At 36.1% G+C, this 22,822-nt stretch overlaps 2 protein-coding genes and 1 long non-coding RNA gene across 3 annotated transcripts; 1 reads left to right on the top strand and 2 right to left on the bottom strand.

Moving 5' to 3' along the window:
- Nucleotides 1-4,704: 4,704 nt before the first annotated feature.
- Nucleotides 4,705-6,426, bottom strand: LOC141600589 (uncharacterized). The gene is made up of 3 exons (XM_074420830.1): nucleotides 6,311-6,426; nucleotides 5,075-5,437; nucleotides 4,705-4,942 (listed from the first exon to the last, which is right to left on the bottom strand). The coding sequence occupies exons 1-3, from the start codon at nucleotides 6,424-6,426 to the stop codon at nucleotides 4,705-4,707; spliced, it is 717 nt and encodes a 238-aa protein (XP_074276931.1).
- A 3,256-nt stretch (nucleotides 6,427-9,682) lies between these two features.
- Nucleotides 9,683-12,449, bottom strand: LOC141602429 (uncharacterized). Its single transcript, XR_012524440.1, has 2 exons — nucleotides 12,096-12,449; nucleotides 9,683-9,866 (listed from the first exon to the last, which is right to left on the bottom strand). It is a non-coding gene; the product is annotated as an uncharacterized LOC141602429 (long non-coding RNA).
- A 2,217-nt stretch (nucleotides 12,450-14,666) lies between these two features.
- LOC141599111 (OVARIAN TUMOR DOMAIN-containing deubiquitinating enzyme 12-like) lies at nucleotides 14,667-21,696 on the top strand. Its single transcript, XM_074419019.1, has 10 exons — nucleotides 14,667-14,853; nucleotides 16,200-16,455; nucleotides 17,634-17,707; nucleotides 18,195-18,249; nucleotides 18,324-18,398; nucleotides 18,837-18,910; nucleotides 19,015-19,063; nucleotides 19,843-19,927; nucleotides 21,341-21,397; nucleotides 21,521-21,696. Exons 2-10 carry the CDS (start codon nucleotides 16,297-16,299, stop codon nucleotides 21,562-21,564), a joined length of 672 nt encoding a protein of 223 aa, XP_074275120.1. The 5' UTR covers nucleotides 14,667-14,853; nucleotides 16,200-16,296; the 3' UTR covers nucleotides 21,565-21,696.
- The last annotated feature ends 1,126 nt before the right edge of the window (nucleotides 21,697-22,822 follow it).

Here is a 22,822-nt window from a genome sequence, read left to right as displayed (position 1 = left end):
TTATCTAAATCTAAGGAGCTAAAGTAAATTAATTAAAGCAAGGATTAACTAGAAAGGATGTATCGATAATAAGGGAAACCTAGGATTAGTCGGGTTCATATGAATATTCATAAGGGATCGGTAAAGTCGGGGGATGTTAAAGCTCGGGACTTATTTAGGCAATATTGCGTCCCTCTTGGTTATAAAACGGCCTTAAGTCGGTCGCAACGTGCTTTCCCTCTTATTCGACCTCCATACTAAATCAAAAACGGTCCAATACTAGCTACGACTTTCGATCTTATATATAGCTAGCATGCAAGAGATTCATGAGTATGAAGATTTCTTAACCAAACAACTCATCAAACTTTTATGTGCAAGATTTAAAAATAGAATAAAAACTAAACCACTCATTAAACAATCTAGATCATCTCTTAATTAACATCATAATCCCCCTATACGGCTATACCCCTGGTATAAGACTACTCACTCATAGTTAGACTAACTACGAGTCTACTAACAATACGGAGGAGATTGAACATATATGTAAACACAAACACCTAGTCTAAACAATTACCAATGAAAATAATTAGATTAAATAAAGATTAATGAAAGAATAAAGAGATATTAGAGATTATACCAACACATAACAAGATGAGAATAAAAGATGAAGCCTTTGATTAATAATATGAAAATTATGTCACCAATTATTAGATTAACAACTTGATTAAGGAAAGATTAAGAATAATTACAAAGGACTAAGGCTAATTAGATGAAATTCTGATATAGGATTTTGTACCCTCTTAATTACAAGAGTAAGGTATTTGTAGGACCTCCATAGGCCGGAAATAACTTAGTCTTCATTCCTTTTCTTAAGACTCCTTTGCCTTGCTTGAATATCACCTAGACGTGCTTTGTAGGACCTCCATAGGCCGTGAGACCGTCTATGGTACGTCATGGGCCCGCATAGCATCCCAATCTCCTCTAGATCATGCAAAACGAGGTAAAAATCGCTCCAATCGGTGATTTTCCTACAAAATCGAGATAAAACAAGAAATACAACTATAGTTATTATGAGAGTTTTTTGTTTAGATTATAGTGATTAAGCCCCATAAGTATACAAAAAAGTGATATTAAACTCCTTACTCAAAATCTTATGAGAAATTCAATATCAATAGGTCTCACAGATAAGACAAAAAGTAGAATGCATACGGAATCGCAAATGACTTGTCTTTATCCTCCCATGTGGGTTTTATTTGACCCGTCACAAGCTTGTGACGAATATCGACCGTCACAAATGAGAATTTGAGATATATTATAGTACAAAAAGTGAAATTGATTATATTTTTTTACGAGTGGGGATCATCTGTCCCATTTGGTGTCATAATGTGTATGTCACTCCAATCACCTTCTAACACATCAACAAATTAATATAATTATTGCAATATTTTATTTTGCAACGAGTGATGTGTCAAAAGGTGAGTGGAGTGGCACACACAATGGGACACACAAGTGAGATAGATAATCCTTACTGCTTTTTTACAATCTATACAATTAGGGGAAAAAAGGTAACAAAGATATTAAAATTTAAAATGAATTCACATCAGTTAGAGAGGATTTTAAATTATTTTTTAAATATTCAAATATTTTAAGTTTTATCAATTTTTTTTTTAATATTTTCCTATTTTTTTAACAATTATTTAAATGTATATTTTTTTATTGTTCATTTTAAAACTGAGAAAATCCAAAAATATATGTGCCTATTTACTACTTTAATCTTAGGTAATATAGATATATTTTAATAAAAATAATGATTTTATCAAAAAAATATAAAACAAAATCATTTTTTTTAGATTTTATAAATATTTTCTTTATTTACATTTTAAGAGCACATAAATTTGATCTTTCTTAAATAAAACATAACCAGTGGCGGACGCAAAAAAAATGGTATGAAAGGGCACAACATTATTATTTAATAAACTATTTCCATTTTATAAGGCAATTTATGCATATTAATTTTTTTCATAAGTCATAAATGAAAACTAAAAAATTATGAGCAAAAGGTTAGTTGTACATCAGAACATTCTTAAATACCGAGTACATAATATTTTTAATAAAACATAATTTAGAGCATTGAAGGAAGCCTCTTTTAAAGATATATAACAAATTTTAATTTCATTATGATCAATTATAAACTCTAATAATTCAATGATTGAGACACTAAGTCACTAACCATTCAAAATGAGGTTCTGGATTCAATTCTCATTGAAAATGAATTATTGATAAAAGAAAAATATTTAAAAAAAAGCCTTCTCCAGGAATCGAACACATGACACAATGCAACAATTGCATACCTCTTACCAAATGTGCTACTTAAAAAAAAAACAGTTAGTCTAAAGCATAGAAATTCCTAACGAGGCGCCTCTTAAATTCGCTCCTGGACATAACCTATTTCGATTTTTATGGTATGATAAATTGAATTTCTCATACGATTTTGGTAAGGGGATTAATTACATTAGTTAAGGAGCTTAATCACTCTTGTTTAAAGTTTAATTGAATCTCGTTATTAGACAAAGTAGAGGGGTTAGAAGTTAGAATGCTAGATTAATATATTTAAGTACAATCGTGAAACAAATTATTATTTTCGCCCCATAAATTGGGGCTCCCGCTATTTTGAATCGGGAAGACTACACTATGAGCAACATAACAAATGAACATAAACAACGCTCTCTGATTTACGCATGCTAAAGAGTCTAAGCAAATTAAAAATCAGAAAGTACACGTTTCACTAGAAGATGAAGGTTAACGACAAGAAAGTGAGTACTATAAACAAATAAATACTATAAAACAAAAAAAAAAACTGAAAGGGTGCGGAAAGATATTTGCTGACTTGATAATGGGTGTAGAATAAGAAAAAAGGTCTTGCTTGAAATCATACATGAAAGGGTGCGGAAAGATATTTGAATCGTACTCATCAATTTTTGCGATTTCCAGTTTCTCGGGAAAGAATTTGCTTGCTTGATGGCAATGGATGTAGGGAAACGTTTGTTAGAACAACCACAAGAGCAAGATGAGGTGTGAATGAGAATAAAAAAGAAATTGTGGGAAAAGTAGAACTTGAAAACTATTTTGGTTTAATTGTAAGGTTCATGACCATGATATGATGTTAAAGTAGAGGGTTGAGGTTGGTGTTGGCTAAATGCGGAAGAGAGGAAAAAGAGGGTGAGAATGGGGATGAGATAGGTGAGTAAATGAGGGTTTTATAAAGGTTTTACTATTGGTCCCACTTAAATTAACGAGTCATGATTTGAGCTTATTTAAATTCACAAACACTAAATCTCATTGAAGACGGGCGATATCCGTCACAAACTTGTGACGGATACCGTTTCCTCTCACAAAATACCCATTGAAAGGTGAGTGGGAAGCACATGGGGGTGCCCCACCTTGTCCCCTCTCCCTTTTTGTGAGAGGTCACAAGCTTGTGACTGGATTAGCCCGTCACAAGCAAGACTAGCTGATTCACAAATAACGAGCCCAATAGGTATTTGTTTTTGGATCTTTAACTAGTTCTATTATCTGAAAAATTCACGGGCTTAACTATGTTGTCACATTGGTACTGTTATGCAAGTCTGAATTTGCGGTCGCATTGAGCGCTGCTGACAAAAGGAGCTCGTTAAAAAAAGTTGTAGTTAATCAATACTAATATTGTCATAATATATCATCAAAGTATATACTTTCCACAATTTACTAAATATTTGTCATAGATTATTAGTACTTTGCCACGAATAATGTTATTATTATTATTATTATTATTATTATTATTATTATTATTATTATTATTATTATTATTTTTTTTTTTTTTTTTTTTTTTTTTTATTATAATTATGCGCGCAGCTTTCATTAAAAGATTCATAAAAGTTTACATGAAATTGGTGGGGAGCCGAGAGACAATCTGGGCTCCCACACCCTTAGCAACAGCAAAGCTAAGTCTAGTAAAAATGTAAGCGGCCACCCGAGCCCCCGCATCCTGAGATACCGAGAATTTCAGGATCCGCTTGAGCAAGGCAACAGCATCCGAACCCAGCTCCCCAAGCGAAGAGAAGGAGAAAGGAAGGAAACCATAACCCGCTATCGCGCACAAATCCCCATACTTAGCACACTTTCGCTGAGCAGCATCAGCGAAGAGAAGGAGAAAGGAAGTAAAAATTATTATTATTATTATTATTATTATTATTATTATTATTATTTGCAATAAGTTATAATCCTTTATTCATCCACAAATTGGGGAAAAAGAAAGGATAAAATCTTACAAAAGAATAGCCCCTATAGCCTAAAAGAAAAAGGCTAAGAAGAGTTCGAAGCAGTAAGAAAGCGATGAGAACTACTAGTAGAGGATCTAGAAAGCAAAGAGACTGAAATAGTTAGTTTTGCTTGATAGAGCAGCTGTTGCACATTATGCTCCTGGTCACTGAAAATCCTGCAATTGCGCTCTTTCCAGATTGTATAAATGGCACAAGTAAAGCTGCTAAGCACCCAGATATGCTTCCAATGCCTACGAGAATTCTTGTGTAGGCATCAATCCAACTCTTGTTTATAATTGTTACTTCGACTAGCAAGATGAGCCCAGACCATTAGAGCACCCGTGAAGAAGAGCAAGCAAAGAAGAGATGGTCATGGGTCTCATTATCTGCTTGCAGAAGATACATCTATTAGGAATGATTAATCCTTTCAAATTAAGTTATCCACAGTCGCCAATTTTTGTTGGCATGCCAGAGAGGAGATAATGTCATGCCTTGGTATCACCACCTTATGTGAAAGGCCACTATGCCATGGGACAATAGGAATGTAAGGCTTAAACCAGTTATAAACAGCTGTAACACTAAATTTATCACCAGAACACCAGCTTTGGAGTAGAGCCCTTGCAGCTAAAGAGGAGCCAGTAGCAGTCAGCAGATCACCCTTAACACTGAGAATACTCCAGAAACTTTCACTAAATTTGTCCTGAACAGGGGTATCCCAAATAGAACAATGGGAAAAATTATAAGCATTATGCCAGACACTTCATAGCTCATGAGGAGGCTTATCAAGCAACCATAACCATTTGGAGATTAAAGCTTTATTCCAGTAAAGAAGCTCCTTAACACCAAAACCTCCTTCAGCTGGGGGAGAGCAGATACTAGACCAGCTTTTAGCAACCATCCTTTTGTCAGTAGTTTTGATATTCCAGAAGAAGTTTTTGCACAACTTGTTAATGGTTTTAATCACACTCTTGGGGAGTAAAGCATTGGCACACCAACAATTTTCAAGACCAAAGACTACTGTGTTAAGGAGTTGAAGTGTTCCTGCATAAGAGAGTAATTTGGAGGAAGACCAGTGCTGAATGGAAGCTTGAATTTTGTTAATCAGAATACCATACATATCCACAGTGGTGCGAGCAGTGTTCAAAGGTAAGCCAGAGTATCTGAAAGGAAAAAATCCTTCAGAGAACTCAGAGGTGAGCAAAATTTGGGTCTTGATGCTAGAATGGACTCCACCAAAATAATAATAATAATAATAATAATAATAATAATAATAATAATAATAATAATAATATTATTATTATTATTATTATTATTATTATTATTATTATTATTATTATTGGATGCGCGCAGCTATCATAGATAGAAAAATAAAAGTTTACATGAAATTGGTGGGGAGCTGAGAAACAATCTGGGCTCCCACACCCTTAGCAACAACAAAGTTAAGTCTAGTAAAAATATAAGCGGCAACCCGAGCCCCCACATCCTGCAATGCCGAGAATTTTTGGATCCGCTTGAGTAAGGCAACAACATCTGAACCCAGCTCTCCAAGCGAAGAGAAAGAGAAGGGAAGTAAACCATAACCAGCTGCCGCGCATAAATTCCCATACTTAGCACACTTACGCTGAGCAGCATCAGCGACAACCCGCCCGGGCACAAAATCGGTCATCCCAGTCTGAGTCAAGAGGGAAGACCCTGTCAAATTGACACACACATCACGCCCTCAGTCCCAGGAATAAAGCAGCAAATCCGCAGGACGAAGAGAGCCACCATGTCCGTCAACCAAACAGATATCAACCTCCTTATCCGTAGAAATACCAGACCTATAACAGATGTCGAATAAAGTGTCACGAACGAGGTTATGCCGATGCTTAACACCCACAGTACCAGTACAAGAAACAGTGTGGTCCCCATAAACATCATCAGTAAAAACCCGAGAACAAGCAGAACAAGGCCTAGATACCGTGAATAACGGAACACCCAGTCAATATCGAAGCACACTACGGTAAGTACTCCCGTTCATAGTCTGACCCAACCCAAAGATATGAACCGCACCCAACCAATCAAAGGAGTGGGCACTCTGCTGAGACTTCCACAACGTCAGCTGAAGCGGTGTCAAAGAGAAAACAGATTTTGATGCAGCAGCAACCATCGCAAAACTTTCAAATCCTCAACTCTTAATTAAACTATCGATTTGTAAGTTTGAAAACAACAGTAATCTAATAATTTCTAGAAAAAAATTGATTTTTGCAACAATTTGCTAAAAATACCCAAAACAAGTAATCAAGGAGAGAGATTAGAAAAAGTTATCAAAGAGAGGAGATGATGGAGCTGCTCTAAACAAATAACGGAGCGAGGAGAACCATGCTTATGTCATTGATGAAGAATTTTAGAAAGACGGGGGGTTAGGGTGTCATTTCAGATTGTATGTTTTTATGAAGAGTCAAAATTTGCTTGGATTTAATCAAATCCAAATTCAAATCCTCTCATCTCCCACACTAAATTTGACCCAAATACGGAGGATGTATTTGCAAACGAAATGTCTATACCCAAACATACCATAAATTAATGGGTGTTCTTCATCATCAATTTTCCCCAAAAATAATTAGGGTTCTTCAATTTTGGTAAAAATGGTGAGGAAGTTGAGAGGTTTGGGGTTAAATGAGAGGTAAATGATAGGTAAAGTGAAAAGATTTGGGTAAGTAGGCAAACAAATATGCAAGGGTATATCGGTCACTTTTTGACAAAATTCACCGGAAACGTCATCGTGGAGTAATTTTCAAAGAAAAGTGATATTATGGCTGTAATTTTCAAAAGAAATTATATAAGGCTGTAATTTTCAAAAAAATTGTTTTTATAAGGCTGTAATCAACAATTTTCTCAAAATAAAATAAAATATTTCATTTTTTTAGAATTTAAAAACATAATTTTATTTACATTTAAAAAATCCGATTTTGATTTAAATAAAACATAACTAACTTTGTTTTTTACGGTATGAGAAAATGAATTTATCATGCGAATTTGATATGGGACTTAATTTTACTTTTTGCAAAAGGTAAGGAGCTTAATCACCCCAATTTAAATATAAGGGATTGAATCTCACAATTAAACTAAGTTAATGGATTAATTTACTATTTACGCGCTTATTTTTCCCAATTCGTAAATATCGATGACATTTTCATTCTGAAAGACAATTTTGCCCTTCATATCTCACTAACTCTCTTCTTTTCTCTCTAACTCCAAAAATCCCCAAATATTCCTAACATGAAACACCATCACCACCTCCTACCACCACACCGCCACCAGATGCCGCCACTACCACGCCGCCACTGCCGGTTACCGTCGCCACCCCTACTGTTCATATCCGTTTATTTATTTATTTATTTTAAAAATTAGCTTTGTAATTAGTTTTGAAAGATAGATTGTTGTTTGTATTATTGTAATTGTATTGTTGTTTTTGTTGCCAATCTCTTGCTAATTAGTTGTAACTAGTATAGACCTCGTGCTACAGCATAGTAACTTTTAGATGTAATTGCTAGATATGTTTGCATTTAGAGGACCCCGTGTTACAGCACGATAACTTTTAGATGTAATTGCTAAATATATTTGCATTTATTAGAATATTAGTTTCAACTCATTTTCAGTTTCTTGGGGATCATATTGATAAAATTTTACTATTAAAATAAATAAAATAGAAAAGTCGACACTTTTAATCCGAATAAATTAATGACTTTCACTTGAATTACGTTGTCAACTTTATTCAAAAAATAAATATTATATTATTATATTCACTAAAGGCATAAATTTCGTGAGATTTATATCATCAGATCGAATATGTATTAACTGATGAAGGATGATAATTATGGAGATGATTGCATAATAATTTTAGTGCGTAATTATGGAGATTATATAATAATACCCTAGATTATCATAATATAGCGGGATGTAGTTTAACTACAATTTAGTAGGTTGTTATCCATTCTCATTCTCATTCCCAATGATTTAATATCCAAATAAATAGGCCTATATGTGGATTATGCAATTTAGGAGAGTTTTATTCTCTTAGTAGTAAGGGGGATTGATATGTTGTAAAGATTGCATAATATATTAGGGATAAATGATATGATGTTATTTTTTCGGATTTTATCTCTGATGAATTGATATGAGATATTGTATATTGGGGGTAATTTATTGTGATTCGAGATATTGTGATTTGAGATTTTCGAAATAATATTGTTAGCATTGCATAATTTGTGGGGCAAATTATAGTTTGTTTCCATATAAGATTGTATAATTAGAAAAGTCAAAGTATAATTTATTTGTATAAGATTCCAAGAATTATCACGTTAGAATTTTAGTAATGATGCCAAATCAATGCAAAATCAATTAGTTTAAGTCAAGGGCCCAACTTAGAACGTGTTTTATGCTGTTTACAATCCATAAGACAAGCCCATCAAAGTGGGAAAACACTTGGGCGGGAAAATATTAAGGGGTCGTTTGGTTGAATATAGGAATTTGTATTGCCTAGGAAGTCATAAAACACGTGAATTTGGAATTCATGTGAATTGCAAAAAATTGTTTGGTTACCATGAAGGAAGTGTAATTCATGTAGGCATTCTAACTTATGTAGAGGGGCCTAAGTAAGCAACTTCCTCCATTGTGGAGGAATTAGAATTCATGGGAACTTCCAATTCATGTGAATTGGGGTAACCAAACAACATACCCATTTTGCAATTCACATGAATTTAAGTTCCTGCATTATTTAGTGGGTAACCAAACAACCCCTAAGAGAATTTTATTCTCTTAGTAGTAGGGGGATTGTATAGTTGTTTGCGTAAAATAAGTCAATTATATGTCGAATAATATTGTTGTTGGTGTCGAATTTGAGTCGAAAAAAATGGGGAAGGGGACACCATGGATGAAACGTGAGAATTGGTTGTTTCATCCATGGTGAAACGTGAATTTTGGACGTTTGGGCATGGAGGAACGATGATTTTCGCCATTTGCCCATGGACAAACGTTGGAATCCCACGTTTGGCCACGGTGATTTTTTTTTTTTTTTTTAAAAAAAAAATTCACCGTGGCCAAACGTGGGATTCCAACGTTTGGTCCATGGCGAACGTGGATTTTCATTGTTTGGACCATGGTGAACGTTGATTTCCAACTTTTGGACCATGGGCTGAACGTTGGATTTCAACTTTGGTCTATGGTTCAACTTTCGGGGGACAAATTTCAGATTTATGCAGAAAAATCGTAATGTTTGCTATTACTAAGTTAATACGTGACGTAAATTAATTATCGAACTGTGACACCCCGCGATAAAGCGGAAAATATAACTAATAAATTAATGCGGAATTTAGTGAGATTTTAAAAACTTTTAAATTACTAACTAAGGATTAGCACGCGGGTGCCACTAACGAAATGAAACAAACACTACGATAGACAAATTTAGGTTATTACAACCCAAGTCTAGAAAGCGGGGAAAAGATATCCCACGAATAAACAAATTAAGGGTTTCTAAATTAGAAACTAAGGTCCAAGGGTTTAGTTCTCGCTAGCCCACACGTCTTCCCCACGTAAGCATCTTCAAACCTGTCATTCATGTAAACATGAAAGCCACAGTCAGTGGGGAGTAACTCAAGGTTCTCCCAGCCACAATATGTCGAAAGGCAGGTAACAAACAACACTTAAACAATCATATTAATCATGCAACATATGTGAACAATGAAGAATGAGGAGATATAATGAACAATCATGGTGAAACAGGCAAAATACTTTCTTAGTAGAATAGGCATGGTGCATGAGGATGCATATGCAATCAAGGAAGTAGAACCACCAAGTCAACCCACTCATGTTGACACGACTCAACAAGTGTAAGACATATACTTAGTATGAACTCAAACAAGACAACCCTCTAGACTCCAACCTCTTGGTAGGACAACGATCATAATACGGTCCTAGTCTAAACCTCGCCGTACTCTGGGATGGACGACACCCGATTCGACACACGATACCAAATCGTATCCAAGACTCGAAACATGGTACACCTAACCGTGCCCGGAAGTCGAGTAACCTCAAATCGGAACCTTGTCACCTAACCGTGACCCCCGGTCCGAAGAGGCGGAAGGAAAAATAGCTCAACTCGGAAACAATGGCACCTAACCGTGACCCAATGTCCGAGGGCAAATAGATAAGGAATGTCAAGTAGTCACACAATGTAAAATGTCACACTTGAGTCACAATAGGAGTAAGAATGATCATGCAAACATCATATGATACGGGATCCTTAATGTCACATTCATACTCATGGCTTGCATCTCACCATGAGTACAGATGGGAACATTAATCCCAACGATCATATCGCAACTAGAGGGCTTATAGCTCACCCCTAGTATCCGATAGGACCGAGACTCTCATAACAGAACAATTCAAGACATTATTGAGAATATGACTCTTCACCAAAATAACCATTTAATAATAAATAACTCATACTTGACTTATAATAATAAATATTCAATTTTATGATTTAACATGCCGGTTGAATAAAATATCATGAGTGACAAAGAATAGTTTACGTTATATGAAATTACGGAATAAAATGTGACCAAGCCTATAAGACCCACTAATGAGCCCAATAGACAAACCACGCGAAGCCCAAAACTAGAAATCACAAGAAGCCCAACATGTGAACCATCACCAACCCAATGAATATAACAAACTTAGCCCAACAAGTAGCTAGGCAAGTCCAACCATATTAATAAAACAATTTCAATCAAATTAGTAATGCAAGACCAAATAAATAAATATGAGGAGTCCAGTCAGATTAACAAGTCAAACCCAATTAGGTAAATATGACAAGTCCAATTTAAATAATATGTAAAGGAATGATATTCAACGAGCTACGTAATATAAAACACGAGACGGTCATCACATTTTAAATAAATCAACTAGCGCCAAAACAATTTATGAAACGATTTCAACATGTCATTTGGCCGCACTTGCACGACCTTCATACCCAACCATACCCGACTTTAACCAGCCACTGTGCCCGACCCCATACAAACCCGGTTACCACCTAAAGTGGCCACCAACCAAACCACTAACTACCGCCCTCACCAACACTCCCCCACGGCTACACTCAGCCTGTAAGCCCGTCCACACATCCGTCCTCAAGGCAACCTAAACAACCACCCGAAACCATACTTGACAAGTCCTTAAACGACCCAACCAACCCATTTAAACCATGTCCACAGCCAACATCACCCACGACGTCCCCAAAACAGAGATCAAGCCGCACCCAAATGGCCTTGCACCCTCACCCAAATAGCCACCACGCATCTGCCCACAACTCACTCAGTCATCACGCACCAGCCACAACTCACGACTGCCCATAACCACCCTTCACACCGCCTTATACTCTGTCCCAAAATCAATCCAAAAACAGAACCAGAGGTACATACAACCAAGCCTAAACACAGCTCCCAATGACCACCCATTCGACAGTCCCAAAACAGTCCGTGGGTTGCACTGACATCGTTCCCATAACAGACCACACCCTACCGTGTTCACGACTACTCGAACAGCAGCCAACAGTCGAACAAGATAGAGCATATCCGACATACAAATAAAGGTCGAATCCTTTTAAACGAACCGAGCCATGAAAACAGTTGTTCAGAACATGTAAAATACTTGCTAAACTCACTCAATTAACCATACACATGAAAGTAAACATAAAGAACACAACTTTCACATACAAGGGGAGTTAAAACGAATTTATGGAGCGAATTATCGACTAATTGTCGAGTAACCTATCACCGTTACCTTTAACTCTTTCGACGAACTCGATTTGGACTCAAGGACACTCCAGACCGCCCAAGCTTGCTCCTAGGCAACACCATACACGAATTCGGCAAGGATTATCGAGCTGAGAAGGGACGGCCGAACAGAAAAAGGGGCAAGATGTCATCTTTCTTACATACAAAGAAGAAGGACGAGATGGGAAGCCATTAGTGCAAAATTCATGGAATTTGGTTGAGGAATGAAGGAGGGATCTATGGTTGAAGGTCTAAAAATGGTGTTGTACGGGTTCTTATTTGTTCACTGCTGTTGTTTTGTTTTCTCGCAAGGAAGGAGAAGAGGAAAAAGGGGAGTGCAGGGTGTGGGGTTGGGAATACAGTAAAGTAACAATAACCATAATATAGTAATACTAATAGTACATGTAGCATATATAATAATATATATATAATGATAATAATAATAATAATGATGTATAATAATAACGGAAAATGCACGCGGTGCCCTTGAACTTTGATATTTTGCCCGAAATATCCAATTTTTTGATCCGGAAATCTTTAAGAGGCTATAACTCGTGTTTACCAGCTCGGAAAGTAACGATTTTTTTTTTCAAATTGATTATCTTTTCGAGACCTACGACTTGAAAAAAAAAATTGTCGTGTTTGGAATTCGTGACCAAGAGATATGGCCACTCAAAGTTTGTACGGTAAAAAAAACTTTGACGTACAAAAACTCCTAGCCACGGGATCTAAATATGACAATTTTTTTTTTCAAATCGTAGTTCTCGGAAAGATGATCGATTTGAAAAAAAAAATTATCACTTTCTGAATTCGTAGACACGAGCTATAGCCGCTTAAAGTTTTCCGGAACAAAAAATTGGGTATTTCGGGCAAAAATCGAAACTTCAAGGGCACCGCGTGCATTTTCCCTAATAATAATAATAATACATAATAACAATAATAGTAAGAGAGATATTTTAGAGGTGGGGTGTAAAATGTTAGGTGGGTGTGTTGTGTTGTCAAAATAGGATAGGTCGAGAAAGGTTAATCTCACAAGTAGAAATGTGACGGTCTATAACTAGACGGAAATTATTATTATTATTATCGTCACTATTATTATCCGACCAAAAATACGTATACATTTATTCTTATATAAATAATGTCCCAAAATATAATTAAATAATACGTACTTTAAAATATTCTTTTCATTAAAATCGTGCTTGAAATAAATTAATTAAATTAAATAATTTAAAAATATAAAATAAGGTAATTGAACGGTTAAATAAAGTTCAAATGTCAAAATGGGAAATTCGCGGGTGTTACAGAACAGATTTAACGGTGCGAAAAAAAATTAACCAAATAATGAAGCGATTAAGTTGTTTAAGTACCGGTGATTCGGGATCCGTCATGTTGTTAATTGTTGTTGTTGGTTTTTTTTTTTTTAATTTAGTTGATTTTTAGTTGAATTTGAGAGGAAATGTTTTAGAGAGAGAAAGTGTTTGATGGGTGGAAGGGCAATTATTGTCTTTTTTTTTTTTGAAAAACGTCGTCGATATTTACTAAAACGTTGTCGATATAAATCAACCCCCTTATTTTTCTGAGCTAATCCCGCTTCTAGTGACCCGAAAAAGGTCATAGCAAAGGATGCAGGCCGGTGGGGCGCAACCCCTTAAAAATTCACACGGTTGCGCATGCCATACTTAAATACGCGCAAATACGACTACAAATACAATAAACAATTCAAATAGGGTGGTGCTCATTCATGGACGGATTTTACTCTTTCATGGACGGGAATGACCATTATACCCTTCATTTTAATTCTTTCATTTACTCCTCTTATTCCAACCCTTATACCAACTGCCTGCCACCTTCGTTCTGGCCAATCCACTCCACTGGCGGCCACCTCGCCCATCGCCGACCACCTCCACCGCCCCTGCCCACATTCCCCACAAACAATTTTTTTCATTCATCCCACAAACAACCACCCTTCGTCCACCATAACTTCCCCCTCCACCATCTGCTACCCCCGTCTCTACCACCACCGTCGTCGACCCTCTTCCCTACCACCGCCATCGCCGACCCACGCCGTCCACCGCAGACCAGCCAACACCCTCTCTACATACTCTACCCCATACGTTGATACGCACCACTAATTTGACCACCATCTGTCCCCTACTTCAGCCCCACGACCACCATAGCCACACCCCTACATAGGCGACCCCCACCCTGCTCCATCCCCTTCCGGCGACCAGCTATGTCCCCACCCCAGTCACTCCAACCTCTCTTCTTAAATAAAACCCTAATTGTAAATTTTGCTTAATTGAATATACAATTAGTTAATTTGGTATAAAAAGTTGATGTATTAAAAATGAAATTAGATTAATTACTTGTTTAATTTATGAATAATGTGCATAATTGATGATTTTTGTTTATATTTTGATTAATTTGTTAAGATGAAGGGAGAAAAAGATTAGAGAGAAACTTCTCTCTTGTTTTCTAAGGAGAAGGGTATGTAATGGAAAAATTATGAAAAAAAGTCCGTGAAAGAGTAAAACCTGTACATGAATGAGCAACTACGTTCAAATATACTCATTCTCTCTTAAATAATCCTTTACTTTTTACATATCTCACACGTCTTCTTCCAACAATTCACCCATTTATTCAACTATTTTTGTATTTTTTTTTATCATCAATCACTTCAACTTTCTATCATTTTTTTTTTTTTTTGATTCTGGGTTATTTTTTATTTTAATCATTTATCATACATTGTTGAATTTACGCCCAAGGTAATTTAACATCATGAATTTTCATGGTTTTTCTGATTATTTCTTTTGATTTTGTTTGATTATTCTTTTTTTTTTTTTTTTTTGATTTTGTGATTTTAATATGCATTTATTTGGGGTTTTTATTTGATGGGCAAAAAGATTGGGTTTTTATTGATGTTCATTATTGGATTTGATCTGATGATTAATGCGAAATCTCTTTTCTTTTCATGTTATGTGGTTCATTTAATGATTGATGTCTAAAATGATTATAAACTTAGGATGGTCTTAAGCAAGAGGAGCTCTTTAGAATGTTTCATAGATTAGTTTCTTAGTCATTGTTATGAGGTTTGTCAGGAGTTTGGAATGCTAGTTATCAATTGATGGGTTTCTTATCAATTACTCCTTCCGTCCCAATCAATTGATGGGGTATTTTAATTAAAGGTAAACAAATGATTTGGATAAAGGGAATATTTAATATTCCGGGGCAAAGCTAGAAATGAAATTTGGGTAGCAATTTTTCATCTTGTAATTTAATATTGTTGCTATGACCTCATGTTTCAGAGATTTCCTGGAGCAGAAATCGATAATTTTAACTATTTTTTTCGGATTTGGGTTAGCGAGTGCTACCCTTTGTTACTATGTAGCTTCCCGCTCCCGCTCCCCCTCCCCCCATCCCATCATTATTTTACATTTGATTAAAATGACACGCACAAATGATTGGGACGAAGGGAGTGTATGATCAAAGGAGGGTTTTTAGTCCTATATTTGTAAGGTATGATGCATTTTTAGACCTTAGTGTAGCTAGCCAATGCGCGGATACAACATGATCACCTAGTGTCACACAGTCTCCAGCCTATGCCATGGTAAATGGGGGTTTGATGTACAAAGCATTATCCCTATGTTGTAGATGCTTTATGACCCAATGTACCTGTGTTATTGGTGAAAGTGCTCGGTTTATATTGGGTTTGAGAAAGCTACATGTTAGGTATAAGGTTAACATTTACATTAGATTCTGAATTACTCTTTCAAGTGCAATTTCTATGGAGCTTTTTTTCCCCTTGAATCCATTGGAGTCAGTGCTCATCCATGTAACCTGTGTTGTCTCTTTTACTTTTATCGTTTCAAAGATGCCAAATCTTTATATGCATTCTCAAAGTTTAAAAAAATGCTTCGGAAGGTTTGTTATTAGTGTTTTATCTTATATACCCTTGAGAATACGTGCCTTATTCTGAAAGTGTCTTCCAGTAAAATGTTCTTATGAACCTTCCTTTTGTATCCTCGTGATGTGTCTGTTGTACTGGAATTAATCTTTGTTTCTTGACTCCATCTAACAAGATCTTAATTTTTCTCACAAATCATTTTTGCAGATACACGTCTTGGAGTTCTTTATTTCACTTATCAAAGTTGAGGCATTCCTGATTTTCCATAGCTTTTGTTGATATTAGAAGGTTGTAGTCTTAAATCATGACAAATGGGTTTCACAGTGAATGTTCCAGCTCAACTTCACGAAGTAGTCAGCCTGATACAGACGATGACAGAATGATAGCTCTTATGCTAACAGAAGAGTATTCTAAATTAGATGGCGCTATCGCTCGACGTCTCTCTAATCTCGCTCCTGTTCCGGTAAGATCATTATTTTTTCATGTCGTATAAGACTTATGAAACATTTAGTATGATATTTGATGATTTTAAGCCTTAGTTCTCAAATGTCGCTCTATTTTTCTTTAAAAGCTCTTAACTATTCAAATTTACTTAATTTTGGTTTTGAAGAGGTGCCCCCTCACCCATATCAGGGTCCTCGTGTTTATATAATTGAGTCATGTTGAGTCCGATACTTGGATATGTACTCATGTCCTGCACTTGTACCTGTGTCGGAGTAACATAGCTCTTAGAATCCTAGATACTCCTCTTCAGGCTAAAGCTAAAGATATTAACCAGTATAAATTATTTTGGACGTCCTACACTTGAACCTGTGTCCGGATATAGGTGAATGTAAGTTTACTAGAGGTGGCCAATTGCACGTGTCGGCCCGGTCGGGCATGCCTCTTGGGTTATTGAAAATATGGCCTGGCTGGTGCGCTTGAGAGTTGAGACCTGGTGCGACCTTGAAAACCGTCCGGGTTGGTTCAGAGTCCAAGAACACCCCCCCCCCCTCCCACCTGGCTTGTTAAAAACAAAAAAAATGATAATCGGACCAGACCCCTGCCCTGGCCCACCAATGACTCGCCCAAGGGCCGGTTCAGGGTCAACCACTTTGAGCCCGCCTCATCCCGGTCCGTGGCCAACTCTAAAGTTCATTGGATTCGATATCTGGTTTTATGGTTTGAGATACTTCTTCGGAAACATCACGTTTTGCTTGTTCATGGGATAAATGCATATTGAGAGATAGTTTGAATGTCTCTGAGATCTTTTGGTTCGAGTTTAATCTTATGTACTAGGCATTCCTTTAAAACACGACGTGTCACTTTTTTTATTGTGTAATCTCTATGACTTTGCTTACTGTTCAAATGTTGATGTCTTTCTTTATCCTTCACACTGGTTATGCACTTATGCCTCTATTTTCCCTTTATGTATATGGGGTCTGAATTAGTATTTTGCCTTCTTCTAAGCTTCCTTCTTGATCAAACCATTCCAGATTCTTGCGGCATTATAATCAAATTGCCATACATGCATAATTGCATCGATTACTATTGTTTTAGTATACCAAATATTATTACAGACTAATTATTTTTGGTGTCCTAGTTATAAAATATTCCTTAATTTGAGGGTTTATTTTCAATTCAATACCTTCCCAATTACAGGTTGTCCCAAGAGTAAATTCCTTTTTTCCCACTTTCAACGATGCCAGTTCGGATCATCAACGTCTTTTCCAGAGGTAATTTGCTTGCTTTAGTGTCTTGAATGGATTCCTAGTTCCTGGTTCCTAGCTCCATATCCTTTTTAGCAGAGCCATTTTATTCCTGTTGTAAATTTCCCAATTTATGCCGAAAATCAGCAACATAGTCTCATTCTTCAGTTACTGTATCAATGTTCACTATAGGAGATCTTAGGAAAGTCCCATAAATAATACCTTCCCAATTTGCTTCCGTCCAACTTGGATACATGTTGGAGAACTTGTCGTAAAATTAGATAGAAGTATCATTTAAAATTTTATATATGTTTATTATATAGAGCAACAAAGGTAAACGAAAGGCTTACTCTGTTGATATTACATTTTTCATGAATTGTGTGGATAATTTATCTTCTCACAATTGCGTATATTCTGACACATGTATGCAATTGTAGTTAAAGCTACTGATTTGGCCTTTGATGAACTGTTGTTGTTGCTTCATGCTTCCTTTTGATTTCTTGAATCTTTTCAGACTACAGGCTTATGGTCTTTTCGAGGTTCGAGTCGCTGGTGATGGAAATTGTCAGGTTAGTGGAGCTGGGCTTTTAGTTACAAATGATATGTTTTTGTACTTTTGCCAACTTTGTTTTACCTCCTGCAGTTCCGTGCACTCTCAGATCAAATGTTCAAGTCGCCCCAACATCACAAGTTTGTGCGTAAAGAAGTGGTTAAGCAGGTACAGCCATACACACATCTGTAATTCGAATTTAAGAAGTTAAACTTTGATGATAGAAGACTAGAAGGGAATCAAATTTAAGAAGATTCAAAATATCAGACAATAACCCAAAATAAAATAAAATTCAAATGCATTTTTATCGAACTGAGCAATACTGTCGGTGTCATCGGGTGTGGATTCTAACCTTATAATACTAGTCCCAAACTGGAATCTAAGAGGCTTTCAGTAATCAAAGTCATAAAAGAGTTTTAGGCTTATTTTTTTATTGTGTTCATAAAGCAGAACCGCTTGATCCTCTACTGAACAAGTTTGATATAACATTAAAAAATATCTAGACAGATGTTCAGCTGCTCTTTTTTCTTTTTTTAAAAAAAATATATATTTAGTTTCAGAACTTTGAAATGTACGCTGACACGCTGTTAATTCGTTTTCTTCCAGCTAAAGGAATACAAGTCATTGTATGAAGGCTATATCCCGATGAAGTACAAGCGTTATTACAAGAAGATGGGAAAGTAGGATATAAATTCAACTACTGCTTAATTAATTTACTTTCTTCTGTAGTTTTGTTTAGTGATGGTTTGCTGAAACCTTTGGGGGTTCCTCCACTCTATTGCAGATCTGGTGAATGGGGAGATCATGTAACACTTCAGGCAGCTGCAGATAGGGTCAGTATTCTTTACCATGTCCAAAGTTAGGTCATATATCATGTTCTTTTCGTCTTTTCATCCGTTCATGCTGGGCAAATGATTGCATTTGATATCATGATCCTGATTAACAAAATTAGGCTGTCAGTGATGAACTGTAATAAAAACATGCTCAGTAAGGTATGAAACTGCGGAAGACTGATAATTGACCACCAGATATGTATGAATGGGCAACAAATAAGGGTATGTTTGGAAATAATAGAAGTGAGAAGTAGGAAAGGAAAAGGAGGTAAGGTAAGTGGAGGGGGAACGAAGGGAGTAAATATTCTCTTTAAATCTTTCCTATGTTGAAAGGATGTTAATTTCCCTTATAGAAGGGAGATAGAGGCGATCCATTTCCTGTCTCCAAATCCTCTACTTTGCTAATTAGCCAAATAAATTATCTCCCTGAAATTTTCGGGGTTTTAAAGTTTACCACAACCACATTCTACTGCATTTAGCGAGATTAGGCCGCAATAACCGATACCGCCAACCCAAAGCCGAGATTTAAATATATGAATCCGATTATCCGATAGAATATAGATACGATGCTCGTAATCTAACATAGCATAACATGAAGCTAACTTTACAAAAAATAATTGGAGAGATCGGAAAACTTAGTTTAGACATGGAGCAAACGTAGTTCCACTAATGAAAAAACTATCTTGCTTGCAACGATTGTACTATTTACTGTGATTTCTGTTCTTCACTTTGTTTGAACGATAATGTGTTTTTACTAAGTGGTGTCATTTATCGTGTAGTTTGCTGCCAAGATATGCCTTTTAACTTCCTTCAGAGACACATGTTTTATTGAGATTGTTCCACAAAACCAGCCACCCAGACGAGGTAAATGCTTTACTTTGTGCAATATTACTCCCTCCGTCCCTGTCCTTTGTATAAAAATAGAACCAACTTTCTTAAATCAAACACAACCAATTAACTTTAGAACAAAGTCTAGTATCACTCGGTCACTCACAGTCCACAGACTCACACCTCGACTCATCTTAACAAATACTAAAAACAATTTCAAAAAATACTAAAAAGGTGAGCTTTACAAATTTCACTTGGTTTATAAAATAAGCTCTCAAATCTTGGTCGAGTCAGGCCTTAAGTTCCAATATTTTGGTAAGTTCAATAATGAAACTACAATATATTTAAAGAATTTAAATGATTTTTTTAAAAAGCTACTATATGTCAAGCAGTCAAGGAAGAGAAGGTCATCAGCTTCACCTTATGAGTCTATTGAAAACCTCTAGGGGTAAATATTGTATCATGCAAATGTCCAGCCCCCAACCTTGTTTTGAACTAGAGCCTCTTTATAGGCACTACTATACAAGTGCAGCATTGTTGAGTTCAAGTTTGTAGAACACCATCAGGTTTATAAGCGACACACTTTGGCAGAGTAGTTTGCAAACGAACCCCATAGGCATGGACCCCCTGTACATGCAAGATTTATATGCAGTTGAGTAATGATGATGGTTTAAAAGTTAAGATTGAGCTAAGCCATACTGAGCTTAGGCTTGGGTTGGTTCAAATGTTCAATGCAGAGGTTTGCCTCAGGGTTTAGTGTGGTCTAGGTCAAACTACGATGGAGCTGAGGGTTTACAGAAATGAAGCTAACAAACCACCCTATAGCCTGTCTCGGCAAACCCATCATTGGGGCTGGGTTCAAGTCATTTTGAGTGCGCTGTTCGGATCAATTAATGGTCAATCACAACGATTTTGGGCCGTGACTATTAACTTTTTTTTTTTCAAACTAGCCATTTGAAATCGGCTCCTTTTTTCCTCTTTAGTTGTTACTGACTGTGGCAATGTTCAGTACAAGATCGGAGGGGACTCTAAGAGGGGTGTGTGTGGTGTCAATTGACTAGGCGCTAGTTATCCTGTTTTTATGATTATTTAAGAGAAGGGGTCTTTTATCCGTGAACAGTCCTGAACATTTTTGATCAACTCCTCGGAATAATGTTTTAGCTTAACCAAAGGTCTCCAGTTCGACTCACCGAAGTCACTGGAAATGCAAATATGTTTAAACTCATTAGAGAGAGCTTTGTTGCTCTTCTGGTTCTACCTGGGTTGAATCCCGACTAAATAGGATGGTGCAAAGCAGTGACAGGAGTCATTTTGAACCATACACCCTAAGCTCTAGCAGGCTTGGCTCGGTCAGACTGCCTCACATCTTTCGAGGCAGCTCAGAACTTTCATATAATACTGATTACTGACTTTACTGACACTTAATTCGATTTCAAATTTATATTGCAGAGCTATGGTTGAGCTTCTGGTCTGAGGTTCACTATAATTCACTTTATGAAATACGAGGTTTGTTCCTTGTAAAATTTTAAATCATTCTCTTCAATGCAGTAGTTTTTTTTTTTATTAGAAACTTTGATGTTCCAGAACTCTTTAATATATTGGTAATAATCCCGAGTTTGTTTGCTGCAGCAATCCCTCCGCCAAAACCAAGGAAGAAGTACTGGTTGTTTTAGTTACCAGAGATGGACTGATGCTGATTATATATTGTACATAGCTTATACTACAAACTAACAGATTAAGATGTACTATCATTTATACGGAATATTTTTTCTGGACAGTTAGCCTTACATAATTCAAATTGATTGTATATACTCCGTAATTTTTTTTAAAATGACGCACTAAACCTTCAAATGACACTCGTTGGGGAATACACACGTTTTGTGTGCGAGTAAAGAACGATGAGCCTATTAGTCAAGGGATATCGAATCCAAGAAGTTGTCGAGAAATGATGCTTGTTTTATCAGGGCAATCGGCCTGTATCTACTCTTTCTATCGCCCCGTGCAAGTATCAGGATTAAGCAATAAGGAAAGGATTTAGTGTGATTATGTTGATATTTATTTGTGTTACAAAGAAGGCGGTGTTATACAAGATTAAATTAAGTTTTAGATGACTACTTTTAAACAAGTATGAGTCACGATTTTACTTATCCAATTTAATTTAATCTAGTAATATTTTCAAAACCGACCCAAATTAATACGGAGAACTTTTTATTAATTGAAATTTGTTTTAATCAAATAGTCAAGGGACAAGAATATTAGCCGAAAAGGACATATATGGACTATGGAGTGCCAGTGGACACACTATCCTGCCTCCATACTTTCATCAAAAGTTAAGGGGGCGTTTGGTTCAAACATTATTAGGTATGAAATGAAATGGATTTTAACTCCAATGAAGTATGGAGTTAGAACCCCAAACCTGTTTAAAGTTGTTTGGTTCAATCCGGGAATGAGAATAATAATGTGTTGGATGGAATGGAGTTGCAACCTTGGGGAGAAAGATGGGTATGAGATTCAAAGGGGTTGGAATGGAGTTAGAATCCATCAGGTATCTAACTCCATTCCAAAATGCTCCAACCAAACATTGGAATGGTTTGAATCCATTCCAATCCATTCCAAAAGCTCCAACCAAACACCCCCTAAAATTCATCATTCACCAATCAATTTGAGTCACATTAATTTCTGCGCATCATATTTAGAATCATGCAACTATCAAAACATCAATATCCATGAAAGGCCTACAACAATAAATTATAAATCGACCACGTTTCGATTCCTGGCGACATTATATCCACAAATTATATATCAAGACCGTTTTTAAAATGAATACAGCGAAATAACTATTTAAACGCTTTACAACGATTTTATACAATAATATGATTACAGACTTACAGAATACTACCTTCGATTATTTGGAAATGTCTTACTTTCTAA

Source organism: Silene latifolia, chromosome 9 (assembly GCF_048544455.1).
Source record: "Silene latifolia isolate original U9 population chromosome 9, ASM4854445v1, whole genome shotgun sequence".
In the NCBI taxonomy this organism is placed as follows: Eukaryota; Viridiplantae; Streptophyta; class Magnoliopsida; order Caryophyllales; family Caryophyllaceae; genus Silene; species Silene latifolia.
The sequence above is the reverse complement of the archived record's forward strand: the minus strand, read 5'-3'. Positions and strand labels throughout refer to the sequence as shown.